This window comes from Pezoporus occidentalis, unplaced genomic scaffold (genome assembly GCF_034315485.1).
Source record: "Pezoporus occidentalis ecotype Australia unplaced genomic scaffold, CSIRO_AGI_Poc_V1 ctg71, whole genome shotgun sequence".
NCBI classification, from domain to species: Eukaryota; Metazoa; Chordata; class Aves; order Psittaciformes; family Psittacidae; genus Pezoporus; species Pezoporus occidentalis.
Genome location: NW_026916062.1, coordinates 204,004 through 223,244, shown reverse-complemented (window position 1 = coordinate 223,244; position 19,241 = coordinate 204,004). Strand labels below are relative to the sequence as shown.

Sequence of the window (19,241 nt, the reverse complement as noted above, 5' to 3'; positions counted from 1 at the left end):
TGATACTCTAAGGGTTTTATTAACAAGCATAATATATATGCACTGTATACTAAATAGAGTATGAGGCCTGTACAGTACAAATTTATGTTCACAGTTCGCCATGACAAAATGTCATTACTGAATTCCCATTGGACTACCAAAGTAGAAACAGTGAAAGTACATTAAACATTCACATCTTTAGTAAGATTACCAAAATGTCCTGTATTTGCAAGTGATAGTAATGCACACTAGAAACCTTTAATTACCATTCAGTCTTATTAGCTCATAAAATATATTACACTTTATTTAAAAATGTCTGCATAGTTTATACAAGTATTAAGGTAAATAGAACACCCCTGCTGTCGCTGCAGGTGAGAGATGCTAAGCAGAAAGATTATTTTGACCCTCTAATATTAAAAGTACATTTTTTAAAAAAGTGCTAATATCTGTAAAATGCAATGAAAACTGGTGTAGCCCTCTTTTAAGATAATGTAAAATGCTTTGCAATTTTGTTATGGAAAGGAATCGTATTCATCTACGTGTTGCTAACCTTGACAGAGACAACAACATACTTGGACAAGATGTGGCATTACAAGTATCACTGCAGAACAGTGGTGTATATTTAAATAAACCCACAAACATTAATACCTGCTTAGCTTTTTCTGATTGTCATAGAAACTTAGAAAATTATTATATGGCTTAAACAAGCATGTTTTAGTAAAGCAGTGTTATCTGTCACACACTGCAATGCTGCTAGGGAAAAAGGTGGTTTTTTAAAATGTGCATGTTCTGCAGGATTAGGGTTTTCTATCTTTGTATCTAAACTGATTTCTCTTCAGGGCAAAGACAGGACTGGCTTTAAAAAGTGTTTACTTGTGTATATTTTAAGATACTCCTCAAATCAGAGTTTGCTAAAATGAACCAATGAGCCAGTTAAGATGTAAGTTCACGTTTTCAGCAGAAAGAAGAAAGCATACTTGTTCGTGAGTTCAATACCCCAAGAGACCCCACAGACACAAGTGAAAAATCCCACAAGCAAGGCAATTACATGAAATAATCTCAAATATTTGTATTTAATATTTAGATTTCTGTTGTCCTGAATCACAAGGCACATGGATAAAGATATTTTATAGTTCTATTGAATCGCCACTGTATTTGTCCCCACCGTTAGCGTAAATATTGTCAGGAAAAAGGTAGACAGGCTAATGAATGGATATGGGAAACAACCTAGACTAAATTCTGCAAAGTAACTCCCAGTTACAGAGAAGTTCTGCTTTTAGGGGACTTGATTTTAGATTTCTAATTTTTTAAAAAGAAAAAAATACTAAAGAAAACATTTTGTGAAGACAAACAGAGCATTGGAAAGAAATGTTCCTTGAACATCCCAAATCATATGCATTTGCACTTGTTATGCTAAAACCGCAACCAGTTGCCATGAAGCTGCTTATTTTTGGTAGGACCTCATCTGCTTTTCTCCCTAGAACATAATAGAGAATTGTTTTCATCCCAGGATACTCAATGTCTGTAGGCTTCTGCCTGGTGCTACAGGGGCTGCGAGCAGCCTGTCAGTGACGTGTTGGCACTGATGCAACTCCCAACAACATTCAGCACCTACGGAAGGAGGCCGTCTGCTACTGCTGACACGACATGTCCAACAACCCCCCTGCTCTGGAACAGCCGCTCACCAACAGCCGCTCACTAATGTCGCTCTCTTCCCTGCAAGCTCCTCAGTGTTAGCAGCGACCTGGCCTACCCAAATCAGACCACTTCATCTGCCAGGTTGTTCAGCTCCATAGCCAAGCGGATGAGGGCCAGTTACAAGATCAATCTGGTGCAACTCCCTTCAGTCCTAGTGAAGCGGTGAGGTTGTATGGTGCTGTAACAGATCTTCCTCACAAAACCTTTGCAGCGATGTTCCCAGCCCTGCTTTGCAAACCCCTGTTCTCCCCTTCTAGAGCACACGTTCTATGCGTTAAGTAGAATTGCCAGTTCCATGTTCCCACATGTAAGATTTGTTAAACTGGAGCAATACTTTGTGTGTCACAGCACTCGCTGTGGGAGTGTTCCTCTCTGGAAGTACAGATCCTCTCCTTCGCAATTCTACAGGCACGTGGATGTCAGCAGAACACTTGGTAAACTCCCATCAGCAAGGGAAGGCTCTCTGCACTCACACTCTTCCATCTGCGGGATTATCTGTTTGCCATTGAACTTCATGGGATGTATATATACCTGTTCCAATACACCCACCCACAGATGAACACTCCACCTGCCTCCTCCTGGAAAGTCTTATGAAAGTCCTCTTCCCTTTACCCCTCCATTTTCCAGCAGATTTTTCCAAAAGAAACAGAAATCTGACTTCAGTATATTTAATTTGCAGGGAACGCTGTTTATCTTGCGTAGGGGAAAGAAGAAAAACGCACTGGTGCGCAAGACCCTAGAGAAATGCATCCCATTTCCTTGCAGTGCCACAAACTCTGCAGTCTAATAGACAGAAACCTTCTTTCAGTGGGCTCCCAAAGACAAGAACATTTCTAAGGTCAACTGCAGGTTGCTGGAGTTATTTTATCTATCAAGTTGCATTTGCTAACTGAGCTGGGAGTTAAGATTCGCTGATGTGATATTTTAATGCAACAGACACATCCATGGGGAAGCTTTGTCTGCCTACCATTGAGAGACTACCAGAGTCAGAAATCAGTTATCAAATGGATGATTTGGTGCATGTTTTTATCCAAAGCAGATACACAACTCAAGTTTATCATCAGAAGCACTTCGTATCTGATGCGATCTTCTCATAAAAGTATTGTAGATTACTAATTTTACATACTGGGTGTATTAAACAGGCACTCACAATACAGTTCAGAGCACTCTGGATGCAACGATTGCTATTTTCTGAGGTACATCAAAGAGAGAAAATTACTTAGAGGAAATGTAGAGGAGTGATCGCACAGGGATAGTCTATATCCCTGAAATGAGGTGTGGTATGTGTCTATGAGTATCATTTAATGCCATATCATAGGAGAGTACCATGTGTTGCATCCATATAGTTGCACAGAAACCAGACATACAGTGTCACACAAGGTCTTCATTTAACAAATCCACCAGGGCATGATGCAATAAAAACAAGGATATATACTACACTATAATACAGAGGACAGAGGACATTGGTTTAGATGCACAATATTATGTATGGAGCAATTCCTGCCAATTTTTCTTCTTCATTGAGGTAAATGATGCTATGACTCAATCTGTCTGTAAAGTAATTTCATTGCTTGGATTTATTTCTATGATGTTATTCACTGTTTGGGCAGAGGGGACTCCTAAATCAGGTTTCTTTCTAGAACTGTTTCATCAACCATGTTGCAGAACTCAACATGGCTGGGAGAGTCCATTCATTGCATTGTTGAGCATAAAATGATTGTATTCCTTACAATAAATAAAAGTCTCTGGCAAGGACTAGCATTTTGAATATTCAAAACATTTACTACTTTATCAGTATATGCTGGGTTGAATATATGAAGAAACCAACAAAATCTGTTAGTCTACAAATTCCCTTATTCACAATGGAATACTTTAAACATACTGTCTGCAGAAAGGGTTTGCTTAGCATCCCCAGGAGAAAGAAAACAAAAAGTGTTCACATTCTTTAGGTCTGACCCGTGGCAAGAACATAGAAGGGTTAGATAACCTCTGTTACTGACCATAGGTAAGCTTTTAATGGTATAAACTCAGAGATTCAGTCCAGCTGAATCCAAAATAAAATGCATGTGTACAAAAAAGAAGTGTGAGAGGAGTCAGGGACAGAAGACATTCAGACTAGCATGTGGCGTTTTCTGTGGAGAGCAAGGTGGTCTGAACGTGAAAAGCTACGGTCACAGTCTGGGCACTGAAAAGGTTTGATGCCGGTATGCTTGCGGAAATGCCGCGTTAGTTCATCAGAACGGGCAAACTTCCACGTGCAGCCCTCCCAAGTGCATTTGTATGGTTTTTCACCTGGAGAAAGAAACACAGAAGTGGGGATTTAAGACACAAACAAAGCAGTTAAATATCTGACAGGTTTATCCTCTTGCCTTGTCAAATTTCAGCAAGTACTTTAATGCTTACTCAAAACGCCGCCCTCCAAACAGCACCAGGCTGCACAGCACTCAGTGCTAGGAACTGTCTAGTTGAAAGCAACAGATCAAAAATTGCTTCCTGCCACAACTTATTTTTTTATTGTCTCTCTGCTCCCCTCCTTGCCATATCAGCACTTGGTTTGTCTCACCAAGCCCAGAAGTGTGAAGGTTTACACATTTGTTCAAGTATTTTCAAAACCAGAACACCATATTCTAGATTAGTTGGGGGAAAGGACTGGTGCTACCGTTCAGCACAGCAGACAGAGAACTTGTGACCTCTTAAAGTTACTGTAGTGTAAGTAACTGGCACCACTATGCCAAGTAGCTCAACTTAAAGCCTCTCTCAACCATTACTTTGTAATATGTGATCCTTCTCCTTAATACCATCATGCTGTCTAACAGCTGAAGGGCTGTCTTGATGTAAGACAGACACAAATGGGGCTCCCTTTTACCTAAGAGTGTCCTGTATCTTTGTAAAAAACTTTGATGTATTCAGCAATGCCAAGATGGGTATTTCTACAGAGAACAGAGATGGGGACGTGTTTACTGGAACACTCACGCAGAAAAAGCACTGTTGAACCAGGTGCTAGCACACCCACATGAAGCAGATGTGTTTGTATTTGGCACATGGTCTGGACTTTTGCAAATGGGTTACTCCCATGGAAGTCTCAGTCAAATTTAACAGTCATGTAAGAGGTGAGGTACTGCAATTTGAACTGATTTGGTGTTTACAGGGTGTTTACAGGGTGTGCAGATTTAAGCAATCTGCAAGCAACTGGACAAAAAATGAGCGAAGAGCCAGTGAATGTAAAGCATACCCTCATACACCATGATCCTGCTTTGGCTTTACAGTCTCTTGTTGTAGATTTTTCCTGCTACATCCTCCATCTTTTGCTCAGCCTACAATTACATTCAGAACAATGCCAAATCCATCCTCTCTCATTTTATTTACATCTGGCCATTAGCACAAACTGAAAGTGTAGTCTACCATTTTACCATAGACTTGATGAAAGGAAAGCATAGCAATGCTCAAACCTGTATGGGTTCTTCTGTGAGCTTTCAGATGGGAGCTTTTAGTGTAGACTTTGTTGCAGCCTTCATAATCACATCGATGTATTCTACGTTTTCTCTGTGTGTCTGGAGATTCCACAGGTAAAGGTCTCTTTCCTGGCTGAACTATAACTGAAGGGTGATTCCTGCAAAGGCAAACTGCATGTTAAAAATGAGAAACATTCAGCACAGCAAACCTCAGCTCAGATGATTCATGACAGAGCTCTCTATTCACTACCCCTCTGTCTCTTGGCAGAAAGAACAACATTACATGCATGTCGAAAAATTCAAGAGGGTTTAGCAAATTTTGTGTATTCTAGCAGAAATGTTTCAAAATGTTTACTCACTTTATGGCATGATGTAGCCATTTTTACTACTCCCTAGCTTTTTTTTTAACCTTATAAAGGAAAAACCCATTCAAATTCCTGTTTTTCAGAGTCAAATTTCTCAAACTGAGTTCATAGCGAACTTTTCTTGTATTTGTTCACAATTTTTCCTCTTCCTTCCAATGCAACTAATTTGCTTGCAATTGGAAACAGCTATTCCATATTATTAAAGAAATTGTATCTTTAGGGTTTCAAAGCAGAACTCAGTCTTTATTGTTCCAGCCACTCCTTTAGAGAGTAATTAAGAGTTTCCTGTTTGGTGCTGGCAGGAGGGTGCGGCCTCCCTGTACCACTGACGTCAATTCCTAAAAGCAGAGTTCAGCCTGAGTGGCACACCCACAGGATGTCTGCAGTTGTCCCTCCACCTTCACAAACATTGGTTTTTGCTTTTGAAGCCCACAGGTACGCTGCAGGTAAGACATGTACCAACTACATATGGACTCCTGTAAGAGACAGAACTATACACATTCACGCATGTGCAAACCCATCCAGCTTCTCAACAGGTGGTGTTGTGGATATTCAGGTTTGAACAACACCCCTGCTGCAGAACCAGGGACAACCTTGGTTATTTCTTCCATGTCAATGTTAGAAAAGAAAATAAATAAGTTCATCAAAATGGTACGTGGCATTACAAATCTTGTAGCCTCACAAAGCTGCATTTTTCTAACCATTAGCAGATCTGTATCAGTGCTTTTAACGTATTTTTTAGCTTTTAATTGAAACTTAGTATATGATGTGCAGGTATTACCATTCCTTGTTGCAAAACTAGCTCCTCCATGTGACAGAAATAAGCCTTCTCGAATTCCCATCTTTCCCCTAGTTGCTGTATTTCACATTTCTTTACTGATCAAATTACATTTTATAACTATATAATGCACTAGGTTATATCAGCTACTTAGATCAAGTTCCTTTAGGGCCTAATTTTCAGAAACGCTGAATACCCAGTTCTCTCATCAAAATGAAGGGCACATGCTAAAGACAGAAAATCTGTGCGTGGTTTAACAAGAAAAAAAATTCTGTTGTTCTCCATAGCAGCAGGATGGGAGTTACTGATGTGGGTAAAGTTAAATTCTGTTATTTATTCTTTTACTAGAGTTACAAGCTTCAAATTGGTAGCCAAATCCTCTTCCTTCGGAGTTTCTGTGACTGTTGAGTGATGCATTCTTCAAGTGCATGCTAAATCTAGCTAAAAATACTGTAATGGCAGGAAACCTCAGACAGTGATGTTAAGACACAGATGTACATACTCTCACATAAGAAAGGAAGGCTTTTAGCTTCCAAAGAAATGCTTCTCTAAAGCAATACTCCATTTTAACACTGTTGCATACTAGTCTTTTTGAGGAAGCTCTGGTTTAAGAGAGCAAACAGATCTGATTTAAATGCCTGTGTGCACAGGCTAGTCCTGGACATGGTAACACCTGGAGAAAGGGAGAAAGAGGACACTGGCTGCATAAGATTTGTGATGGTTTTCAATCTAAGAGTGTGTAAAAAAAGTGCTGAGGATTTGTCTCTGTCTCCTTTTCCCTTTAGAGAAAAGGAGGCTGGCAAGACACAGTGTTATCAACAGCCAGGCAGGGCATGGCAGCTCTAAAAAATGGCTAAGGCAGTGTCAAAAATCAGAGGTAAATGAAGTAAGCGCCAATAATAAAAGCACAGCTCTAATTCTTTCATTCCCTCTTATACAACCAAATACAAATTCACGTAAGTCTAACCATTTAAGTGCCATTATTTAATCAATAAGAGTATCTATCTTCCAAAAAATCATGTTACAATTTCCTCCTCATCAACAGACCACACTATGTTGTCAGCTTAAGTTAGGCTTCAACACTTGCACTTGCAACAAAATAAAATATTAATGAGGCTTCTGATATCTGGTCAGAGATTACTACCTCAGGTTTTATTTTAGAAATAACTGCACAGTTACTTCTATTATTAGACATACTAGAAAGTCCAGCAATCCCACAAAAATGCCACCACCATCATATACACACACACACAAACACATATGTGTGTGTATGCCTAAAACTAACATTAAAGCTAGATTAGTCACTTAAAAGTGAGACTGAAAGTTTCCTATGTCCCTTTATTGTAGCTTATTAGTGCACCTTGGGCAGTTGGAACCTATGAGAAATGCTAAAAAATCACTGCCAAACCATAGCTCAGAATGCAGAGAGGCTGATGAAGCTGTGAGACAACAGGAAATTTTATAAAGGTCTAGGTGTCTCGCCTTCTAACTTGTGTGATTTGTCTGCCTTTTTTTCTAAATGATAGAATTTACAAACTTCTTCTTGTGAATACAGAACATGAACTTGAACGATCTGGCTTTAGGAACCAGCGAGAACTGCAGCTCTCCTGGACAGCTAGGAGGCAATTTAAGCCGCTACCCAGGACAGGGTCTCCATAAACCTACTGCTCTGCATGGGCAAGCAGAGGAGATGCTTTGGGAACATGGACTATTCAACACTACCTACATGTTACACCAAATTTTATGTTCTTTGCTCAGCGGATGGGTTTCCTGTGGAAACTGGACTCATTGGGAAATAATGCAAGTCACTAATGCAGGTGACAAGTCTGCAGAAGTCTCAGCCCTAGAGGAAGGGTGTGGTATCAGCAAGGAACAGCACTTACTGGTTTGCTCTTGTTAAAGAGGCCTATAACAAAGAACAGAAGTAAACTGAACCATTTGATAGTCCTGACCTACCAGAAGTTAGTTCCAGGTACATACAGACCTGACTCCCTTGTGTGGCAGGTCCATTACAGAAGATAAGTAACCACCTTGTATTAGAAGATAAGTAACCACCTCGCTTACTATTTTATGTTTACCGTAATAAAACATGTAAGGTTACTTTTAAATAAACAGCATACAGTTTATAAAAGCCAGCTGGCCACTAGCTGAATTGCAAAGAGCATGCACTCTACAAGCTGTATCTGAGTTGGCTATTAGAGACCTGAAACAAAGGAAGGGTGCCCACAAGATGGCTGTACAGAATGTAGTTAGCCCTGGAGTCATGGTGTGCCTCCTAACCTGGGATGGTCATGAGCAGGAGGAACCAGCTGACTTGTGACAGAAGTGCAGAAGACTGCCTGTTCCATGCTTTCTCCACACTCACACGCTGGTTTTGGGAGTCTGACTTAGAGCCCTTTTTCCCACTCTAGGCAGTGAGGTCTCCTACAACTGCTCTGAGGGTGATGGTTAGCAGGAAGAAAAGGCAGAAATGAATTATGGTATGTATTAGGTCATGTACCATTAGCCCAGCTCAGTTCCAAACTTCAGCTCTTGCCAGAGCCATGCCAGCAGCCTACATACCTGTCCAGAGCACTGCCAGCTGAAGGATGAGGGGGGCTCTAGGCCATCCTATGATTTTGGTAAGTTGACAGAATTTTCCCTAGGAAAACAGGAAGGGTGCCCATGGCTCCTTACGTATTTCCTGAGAATTTTTTTGTATTTCTGTCCTGGGTTCAATATAATATGGCCAGACCTCACTTCTTTCTAGCCCTTGCTCCGCCTTCTGCAAACAGAAGAGTTCTAATGCCTTAAGATCTGTGATCCAGTTCATGCAGTGGCCCCAGTAGTAGCTGTACCAGCACAATGACTTGGTACTGGGGTGGAACTAAGTGGCTGGGAGAAAAGCAAGCTTCAGGAACTACTTGAGCTGCCAAAAAACCCACCCACAGAACAATGGCCTCAGGTAAACATGGAATTTCACTGGATATATACAAAACTTGTAGGCCTGAGGGGGTTCTTTCCACCGAACAGCCAAAAGTTATTAAAAGACAAGTCCTCCAAGAAAAGGAAGTCACAGGAATCTTTTCAGAGAAAGGTATTTCAGGCAACACAGAGATCAATAGGAAATGTCTTTACAGCTTCTTTCCAGTTTGCTGCTGGTTTTACATAAACAGGTATCACTGGCATATGGAGAGCCCTACCTTCAATGAACTGTAGGACTGAGACTAGCATTACTTTACAAACAGATTATGTAAATGGCAGATCTAGGGGGTTGCAAAGTATAGATACGTAACAACTCCCATATCGCTAAAGAGAGTTAAAAACAGTTGAAATCGCATTTCACAATGGCAGTGGAGGGCAAAGGATGTTTTTCTATATTTTATCACATTTTCTAAAGCACAGCAACACCCCCTCCTACTCCTCAAAACTGGTAACTGTTGCAATGAACTGCTCTTCATTATTCTGCTGATGTTGGGACTACTGTTAGCTACTTACTCTTGCAACATTACTTGCTGGGGAGACAATGAGGTCATCATTGGAGGTGACATTTGCTCAGGATAGAAGTCAGTCTTCTGTGGTTCACTTCCTGGCTCTACTTTGATTGTCTTCTTCAGCACAGGCTTCTCATAAGACTCAATGACAGGCACTGTATGGGGGAGGGTGGGAGAAGGCAGGGAACATTACAAAACCGTAGAAAATTAAAGAAATAATATATGTAAAAATCGGTAGTTAAAACAAAAGAAATCCCCCACCTCAAGATTTAGTGCAACAATTTATATTAAAGTACAAAATCTTCCAGTTTTAGGCTATCTCCTGATGAACTGTAATTCAAAACAATTCTGTTCATTTTCATCAGTCCAAATCTCAGTAGATAAACAGCTTTTGCAGGTATATATCAGAACAGAATACAACTTTGATTAAGTTTGATAAAATATTTACACAGTAAATTCTATGCCTATATAGTTTAGAATAACAGGAATTATGTTTCATTTCCTAGAATCCGAAAAACACACAAAAAATGCTTGGATATACAGTTATTTTCCCAGGATGAAATGGTACAAGAAGAAAACTCTGACAGCACCAACCTGGCATACTACTTGGAGTTTCCATCTCATCTGCAAGAACTGTTGACACCATGATGGGCTGCTGAAGATGGGGAGCATACATAAAAGGAACTGGCTGGACCACAACAGGCTGTATAACTGGGAGTATTCCAGGGCTTCTCAGTCCGTGGCGTGAAAGAGCAGCGGCCATTACAGGTGGGATGGTTATTGGCATGGAAATAGGCTGTACTCCCGGGGGTGATGGTGTAAATTTACTGAGAGGTGAGCTGGGTGAGGACAGAGTCAATCCAGGTGAAGTTCTCCTATGCACAGTCTGGAATTTTAGAGGGGAAGGAGAACTTCCAGTTGAAGGTGGTGAGCTCCGTTTGTTCACCGTAAGGTCTACTGGCTCCATCTGGATTCCATTTGATAGTCCTTCAGGGCTTGAGTAAAATTTATTGTGCAACATACCCGGTGTAGAATAAATGACGCTGTACTTGTTTGGCTTCATTTGGTCCATGTAATTGGATGGGTATGACTGTCAGAAGTAGTGGAAAAAGAATTAAAGAAAATAATAAATCAACACACACGATTACTGCTGAAAAAGAAAGGCAGTTAATAAAACTGAGCAAAATGAGAGAGTTTCAAGGAAGCACTTCAGTATACTTTCTAAATAAAAGTGAATTAAATAAAGCTTAAGATTTCACACAAGGGAAGTTATTCAAGTCCTGATTCACTGTTTCAGAAGCACTATAGAACAGATGATGAAAACAAATCCTCAAGGCTTACTCAACTCTTTCTCCCTTAAAAACTGTTTTTTATATACTAAGCTGCACACCACTTAACTGACCAGGGAGATACATGGTGCTATGTCAGAATATAACTATATACCAAGGATCATGAAGTCAAGCAAATCAGGAGTTAAATTTGACTTAGAATTGCAAGTAATGGGTCCCAATCAACAGCGTAATTGGTAAACAATCATCACTAAAGCAAGAAGTTTTGTATCTGAACCCTACAAGCAACGAAAAATACACAGCTGCACTACATAAGCAATAGGTGAGAAACCCAAGAGTACAAAAGGTAAATTTTAAACACTGTCCCCCCTTTTTTTTCTTCTTAAAGGAATAAAGCAGCTAACCAGCCAGTCTGATTTTATAAAACTACTACAAGGATAAACATTTGGTGTGGTTGAAGAATGTTCTTGTTAGTGATAGCTATCAGTTCTCCCTACAAGATAATACAAACCGGAAGGCTAATCCTGACCTATGTGACAATCTCCACATTTTAGAGGCAGTAATTTTTGCAAACCAGAAAGTATTTCCATTCATGGCAGAGTACAGTGTTATTAAACAACCATCCAGATCAGTTTTGCATTTGAAACTCAGCTGAAAGCTGGGGTTGTTTAGTAACAGGTAACTTACAAGGGAAACCAATGTGATATTCTAACACAGGAGATACCCATAGGAAATGCAATCCACAGTTTCTTAGCCTTTAGATGTTGTAAATTTTTTGAAATAAAATGCTGTCTTTGGATCCCAGGTAAGTAAGAATTCACATTAAGGCTCAGCAGTTTTGCACTAATGTGAAAAACCTCTGGCACCAAAAAGACTCTGATGAGGGGGTTTAAAAAAAAAAAAATTCACATGGTAGAAAGTGAAAGAGATCAGAAATATAAACCCATTATATTTTTATACAATCATTTCCATGACATTTCAATTATTTTTTCCTGGGATGAAACCTGTAGCAGTAATGAAAACCTGTAGCAATACATCTTCCTGCTTTCCCAACTGCCTTCCCTATGAGAGCCAGTCAGTTGATTTTAAATGTCAATGTTAACTAAAAATATTTTTGCAAAATGACCCAAATGCATTTTTCTTCTTCTTGGTTACTGTTTGAAACAGTGAGTTTAGAAAATATTTCATTTTCCTGCTGCATTCATAACAGTATGGTAAAACAACAAAGCTGAGTCACCTATTCCATAAAGTGCTCAAGTAAAGAAGCATACACAATGGTGATTAATCTTGAAACAGTAAATATTACATTAAAACCTCTGAAACTTTTATTTATTCTCTTTCTGACTAGTCTTACAAATTCCATCTATACCAATGTTCATCTTTGCAACTGGTTCCTCAAAATTGTATTAAAATTCAATTATTGCAAGCTGTGCTGGCTGAAGTAAATTCTACAGATTTGCTACCACTGCTGAGGTAAGCAATGAAATTATTAGCATTCTAAGTGATGAAGGCAACTGAATATTGATAGAGTTTAATATTTAACAGTATTTAATATCTACTAAATCTGACCAAGTTACAGGCATAGGCAAAAAGATCAAAGTTTAAACACTTAGGAGATACTAAATACTTCTGTTAAAATTGTCATTTATTGGTTTACAGTACAAAGTCTACCCAGCTTCAACAAAGTAAGTGTTTCACCATTCAGCATCAGTGCATTGATAGTGCTGCAGGTTTGCCAGGGATGATCACAAGGTCACTACCTACAAACATTTCTTCCATTGCAAGAATACTAGAAAGGAAAAAGACTTTGCAATTTAAATCTTAGGGATTTGGGCAATGGGTCTATTGAAGAATGAACCATCTCCAACCTGTAGCTTTTCTACACAAACAGTTATCCTCTTTCAAGTCTTCAAGTAACACTGGATGTGTTGAAAAAATATCAAACTATTAAAATGTTGGGCAGAGAAATGTAAACTAGAACAGTTAAGCACAGCATGTTTAGACAAGCAAGACATACTTGAGTATTTTAGGGACTCGGTATTCTACCCCATATGCCTTACATTATTTTGCATAGAAGTCTGGCACAGATTTAACAGCAGCTAATTTTTCTGGCAGTCTGGGGAAACTAAATCATTTTCCTAAACTCCTCCTGTGATCTGAATTGCTGTTTCTGTCTGAACTGCAGATAAAAGTTGTGATAGAAAAATGCAGTGTGACAAATTATCTGTGTTGGGAAGAAAAAGGTGAAAAAGTTGAGAAGGATGCTAGAACAATGAAAAGGCAACTATCTGCTGTCAGTCAAGACGCTGTTTGGTGGAAAAGTTTTGCTTCACTGGCAATGAAATGTGATTGAAATCCTGTTTGTCTGGAGTTAAGTCACACTTAGATCTATGCCCTGGTTCTGAAGCTGAGCTTCGTGTATCTTTTAGCATAGCAAAGGTTCTGTTTCTAGACCCTTGGGACACAGCAATTGCCATGAGGTTGACTGTTTTCAAATTTGGTAAGTCACTTTCCCTTTCTTTGCCAGGGAAGTATCCCACTGGGCATACAGGATGGGAAAATAAGGAAGACTTCACACTTCCATGCAAATAGGGAGGAATTATCAACCACAAACCAAAAAAAGCCCAACTATCTCTGGTTTTCTAAATACCACCAACTGCAGGAAGCAGGACTTACTTCATAGCCCGCAGAAGAAGTCTTTTCTCACCTGTTCTAGAACTTATATGAAGTATTCTGGTGGAACAATTGAAAATTTAGTGTAGTTCTTTTATTTGCCTAAAATATTTAAGCTCATACATTTTCCTTGGATTTCTACTGTGGGAATTAACAGTGTATGCGGGAGTTTGGTCTGACTTAGATTTAAAAAAAAAAACAATAAATTCCCTCTTCCCTGTAAATTCTGCTTTCTTAAACATCCCTGTGCAGAATGGCATGTCACTGTGGTAGATCACCACAAAAATGCAGGATTGTATTTCAACAGACATTCCTTTACAGTCTCCATCTAGCTCTTGTTTTATGTTTGCCATCATCACTTTCCCTCTTTGGGTCTTACAAAGCAATTAATTTACCTTTCCTAGCTGTTTGTCCATAATAAAATCCAGAGTACTGAAGTCACAAAGAAACTGGAAAATAAATCAAAGGAACTTCTGATATTTTTGAGTCATATCCATGTGGCTCATACAATTAAACCGATAAATCCAAAAGAGAGAATCGCCATGCTTTTTCTCTTGACAATCTATCAATGATAATGACTGGACACACATGTCACAAGCACATCTATCAGCACCCAGAAGGCCGCTGCTTCCACTAGGAAACAGTATCAAGCACTTACCTGATATAATTTGCTAAATTCAATTATACTTCCCCAGTGAAACACCATCTCTGTTGTACAGGCAAACAGATTTTGAAGCAATTCACCAAGTCTTTTATAAACTACATAACCCTACGAATTTAACTTTAACATTTAGCCAGCCTCTTAAAAAAACATAAACAGGTGAAGAACCTGCTTACCTACTTACACCATTTGCTGAATCAGTATCATGTAAGAGGATGAACTGTATTTAATCCAAACAATAGCTAATACACAAAAAAGCATTCTCACCACATAAAATTTGTATTCCAATACACTACTTAAGAGCTCAACTCCTTGTGTAGCACACAGCTATCTTTAAAAACAGGTGAAACAAACAGTTGCAGGACTGATGGAAACACAGAGAAAGGCTGATTGTTTCAATTCAAAGAGAAACCGTTAACACATCAAAAAGCAACTTCTTTCACTAAATGGCAACTGGTTTTAGTCCAAATGTTTAAAAAGTCCTTGCAGCAAGTGTTTAGGTAGGGCTCAGATGACTTTGTCACTAGCTCATTAAGAACTATCACAAGATGTGTTCAATAATTCAGTAAATAGCATGAGCTGTTGGTAGAATGATGAAATACTGTGGGTGCGAGCTTCAGTCATCTGAGAAGTATAGTTAATCCTTTCAGTCACACGCCCTGAAATACAGTAGTGTCAAAACTATAATTTGTTTCCTTCTCCCATCCCAACCAGCAGGATTTTTTAAAGACAGATTTTATATCTATGGACAGTGTATGCTCAGCTAAAATAATGAATAATTCTCAAGGGGCTTAGTTTTTTCGTAATGATACCATCAGAACGAAAGATACAATACAAATAAATCTTGATTTTAGATTTCTGGGTTATGTCAGCCCGCAGAGAAATGAATGCTATGCTCAGCACCTCCAAAACATCACACTAACAGTTTCTCTTACCTTCCACCTCCTGAAAAGAAGGTCAAGAAAACTAACACAGTGGCTGCTATCTTTTCCTATGTTCTCTACACACCATGATTCCTCCCTTTAAAGGTGTCTCCAGAGTAGTTTCTGCTGGGAAGCTGTGGTGGCAAGGGCTCCAAGGAAGCTTCAAGACCAAGAAATGCTGGGGAAGCCAGGACCTCGAGGGCTTGGGGCTGAACAGCCTGTGTGTGTACACAAGCTGTCAGCCTAAGGGAAACTAGGGTAATCTCCATGAGAGGGACCTTGCTCAAAAAATGTCCTTTCCTCTGGAATTTCTGCTTTTCCTTTCCTGCTTTTTTTTTTTCATTATGCAATAACAAACAGGAAATCATACTGATCTGGTAAAATGCTCTGAATAGTCCCCCAATGGCTGGTCACAGTGATGACACTGAGTTATAAGAACACCCAAGATGACTCCAGAGGTCCAACGCATGGAAGGTACTACACCTCTGCAAGAAGTATGTGGTATACAATAAGCCTTGCAGTGCACTTGGCTCAGAAATGTTGCCTTGTTCTTCCCACTGCAGCTCTTCCTTCATCTGCTGTCTGGGGAAGACTGCTCACTCCTCTCCTGGTCAGCCTGTTGAAGGATCAACCCTGTCCCATCTCACAGAAGCACACAGCTGTATAGGGGCAGGATCTTCTGTCTCTCATGTGCATTATCCAAGCCACTACAGAACCTTCTTTGGGAGATGAAGGCACATGTGTACAAAAGACAGCCTGCAGTGTCTCTATAATGATTTCTTGTTGTTTGCATAATGACACTGTTGTAAAAGTGGCCCACTTTCTGCCTTTGATAGATACCATTAAATACCCTTAGATAATTGTAGGTAATCACCACTAATCTTAATCAAGTTATGCAATAATTGTGATTGAAGTGACAGACAGACTGTCCAATACTAAGGCTCTTTCTTGACCCATATACTGTAATTTGTCACACACTCTTAGTGATAGATCATGCCTCTCAAGTAAATAAACCCTATGGAAACCATACTGCAACTTTAAAATGCACATATACTTAACTCTCAAAAAGTGTTATTAATAGCACTGAAGAAAACAGACTGCTTACAGAGGCATTTAAATTGATGACAATTACTCCACATTTTAAATAAAACAGGAAGCATCACTGGAAGATGCCATCCACCACATGAGTTTAACGCGCTCTATTTATGCACACTGACTTTACCCTTTTAATTGATCAGCCTCTTTAGGGGTGTGGTTTCATGTTGCACTTAACCTGATCTTATTGCAGAGGCTGCTGAAAGGGGCGGTCTCATTCCCTTGTCCTCCCCTTGCTCCAGCATTGAGCGGCTGCACAGAATAAGTCAGATCAGCTTCCTGATCTGACAAAAAATAAGGGTATTTTTGGTGGGTTAGCAATTCTGACCATTAAATGAGCTGATCCAAAGGATCCAAATCACTCTGTGGCCACACAATTGCTTCATGTCATACAAAGGAGACACAAAGCTGGAAAGGAGGAAAAAAAGCCTGAACCTTGCTTTTCAGCAGCAGCCAGCAGTTGAATAGGTGAAGTACACATGAAACTGCTTCCTGAGGCTCTACTTCCCTGGCAGCCTAAATCATCACAATTCCCACTGTCTCAACCCCAGCTACATGTTCCTGCTACTCTTCTTGTCAGACTCCTCTGAGATGACCCTACATACCAAGTTGACAGAAAATTAAACCAATTAAAAAGTCCCCCCATCCCCTTTTTTCCCCATTCCTCCTCTACTGCCCTGGCTCTCATCTGTTCACGTGTTGCACCCATCCTGCCCAGCGAAACAAAAAAAAATAACCCAAAAAAACAAAACCACTAAACAACCAAAACCATTCTTTTTTTGTTCAGGATTAATTTTCTGCTGTTCTGAACACAGAGTTAGCCCCAAGCACGCTGTCTAGACCAAGAGAGAAACAGAAAAGGAGACAGTGAGAAGCTGTTCATTTAGTTCAAAGGAGTAACATTAAAAACACAGGCTCTTGCCACTTCACTGTGAAGTCTGGTAACTTAATTTCAACCTACCTCCATCAGCTCTATGAACTACAGAGATCATATTTGCACTGCAACGGCTGAGATAACTTGGATATTATCTCCTCTGCTCTGGGTATGAGGACACCAGAAGAGGTAATGGGGTACGTCATTTAGGGGCAGTATGTTCAAAAACTACAGAAAAAGTTTTCCTAGAATGTGAATTCCGTTGCCCTAAGAGCAAAATACAGCTTCACAGCCTTTCCTAAGCTAACTCAAAGCTTAAGAGAAGTCTTAGGATTCATTTAAAGGTGGAAAAACTGTGGAGTCATTACAAAAGCTAATGTATTATAAAAGTCTTACCACTGAAACAGGCTCCATGGCTTCTTGCTTGATTGGGACTGGGTCAAACATTAGCATCTTTTTTATTTCCCTGTTCTGATGCCTCTGATGTCCTGGCCTGCAGGGGAAAGACAAGCTGTTAGAAAGCTACAGGAAATCCGCTAGGCAACTTCTGAACTGTAGAGAAAGTACTATTTTGTCAGACGAATGTGAATATTTACCCATCTCTAAATAGCATCTTAAATATTTGACAGGGCTTCATTTAAGTGTTTTTGTTGTTTGTTCTCTCAACTGCTATTGAAACAAAGGTACATCTGCTCACCTTAATGGAAGTGAATTTGTATTTTTATTGTGCATGTCAGCATACCAAGATCACAGAATTGTCACTTTCACTATTGTCAGTATGTAAGGACATCGCAGTCTAGACTAGGCATTTCTCACCAGCATTACAACTTCAGAGCTATCTTATATAAACAAACTGAACTGATTCTGGAGAGGATAAGAGTTCCAATAGGGAAGCTGAAACTTTCACATACATTGACATTGAAATCAACACAAAAGAAAGATTAAAATCCAGGACTAATGTACTGGAGAGGTAAATTCAACATGCTGCAATGACTTATTAAAAGATACATCAGTTATTTCCCTGAGATAACAGATTTACTGACAATTCAGTAACGACTTGTGCTCACTATGCAAAAGAAAAGCTCTTCAAAAGACCTGGTTGTATTCTGTGCAGCTTTAATTGTCTTCTCTACACTGTGTTCAACCTCACTTGTCTAATTCTAGCTTATTTAAAAAAAATAAGAAATACATAAAATCAATTTTGACCAGTAGATGGCACTGGAAAGAAACGAATACAGACAGAGCACATCATCCAATTTCACCCTGTGGAAGCAGGCTGCAGACTCAACAGCAGATCTGTAGATGTGGCTGGAAAATTCTTCCAGAAATTTAAATGAAAATTTCACGATGTACCTGCTCAAATTAAAACAATTCTAATAAGCTCGCACTAATGAACAATTTTACAATTAACAATCCTGTGTACTTATAGATAAGAATTTGTTAAGAGCTGCCAGAGAAAGATGGCACAAGTTGTTACAAGTCTATCATTAATTATGCAGGTATATGAATAAAGCTGAAAGACTTTTGGAAACATATTACCACAGTGTACATTTTGAATAATGGAAACAAACAAGTATCACAAGTAAATTAAAGTATCTTCCTCCTTTTTACAAAGGTCAAAGACCTGAGAGAACCAAACTGTGAAAAAAAGAAAAAGGTGAAACAAACCCAGCAGCTCAATGCAATTTCTAGCTTAAACTTAACAAAGTTTTATTTTAGAAGCAGCTGAATAAGATGGCACTATTTGCTAAAAGTTGTGATAATTCTGTAAATTTTTAATTTAATACTTTAAGTATGTTTGAGAGAAGGTCATTGATTATACTGCTCTTCTTTGAACGGTTGATTTTACAGGTTTTTAATGCTTCACATAGCTTGAACAAATGTTTCAGAAGACTGTCTTCCCAGAAACACATCCACATATCGATGCATGAAGTACATTTCACACATGTTCCTACATATATATATATGCACTGTGAAAACA

The 19,241-nt window shown here is 39.3% G+C and overlaps 1 protein-coding gene across 1 annotated transcript; it reads right to left on the bottom strand.

The window, feature by feature from the left end:
* KLF3 (KLF transcription factor 3) lies at positions 1-17,753 on the bottom strand. The gene is made up of 5 exons (XM_062642445.1): positions 17,657-17,753; positions 10,340-10,835; positions 9,750-9,900; positions 5,127-5,287; positions 1-3,969 (listed from the first exon to the last, which is right to left on the bottom strand). The coding sequence occupies exons 1-5, from the start codon at positions 17,711-17,713 to the stop codon at positions 3,788-3,790; spliced, it is 1,047 nt and encodes a 348-aa protein (XP_062498429.1). The 5' UTR covers positions 17,714-17,753; the 3' UTR covers positions 1-3,787.
* Positions 17,754-19,241: the final 1,488 nt, after the last annotated feature.

Bases quoted from the DNA above. Each gene is read 5' to 3' on its own strand.
- KLF3 (XM_062642445.1), bottom strand. From the start codon at position 17,713: ATGCTAATGTTTGACCCAGTCCCAATCAAGCAAGAAGCCATGGAGCCT. The intron at 9,901-10,339 runs GTTGGTGCTGTC...TCCCCCATACAG, and splicing joins AACTCCAAGTAGTATGCCAG to TGCCTGTCATTGAGTCTTAT. The intron at 5,288-9,749 runs GTAAGTAGCTAA...TTGCCTTTGCAG, and splicing joins CAGCAAGTAATGTTGCAAGA to GAATCACCCTTCAGTTATAG.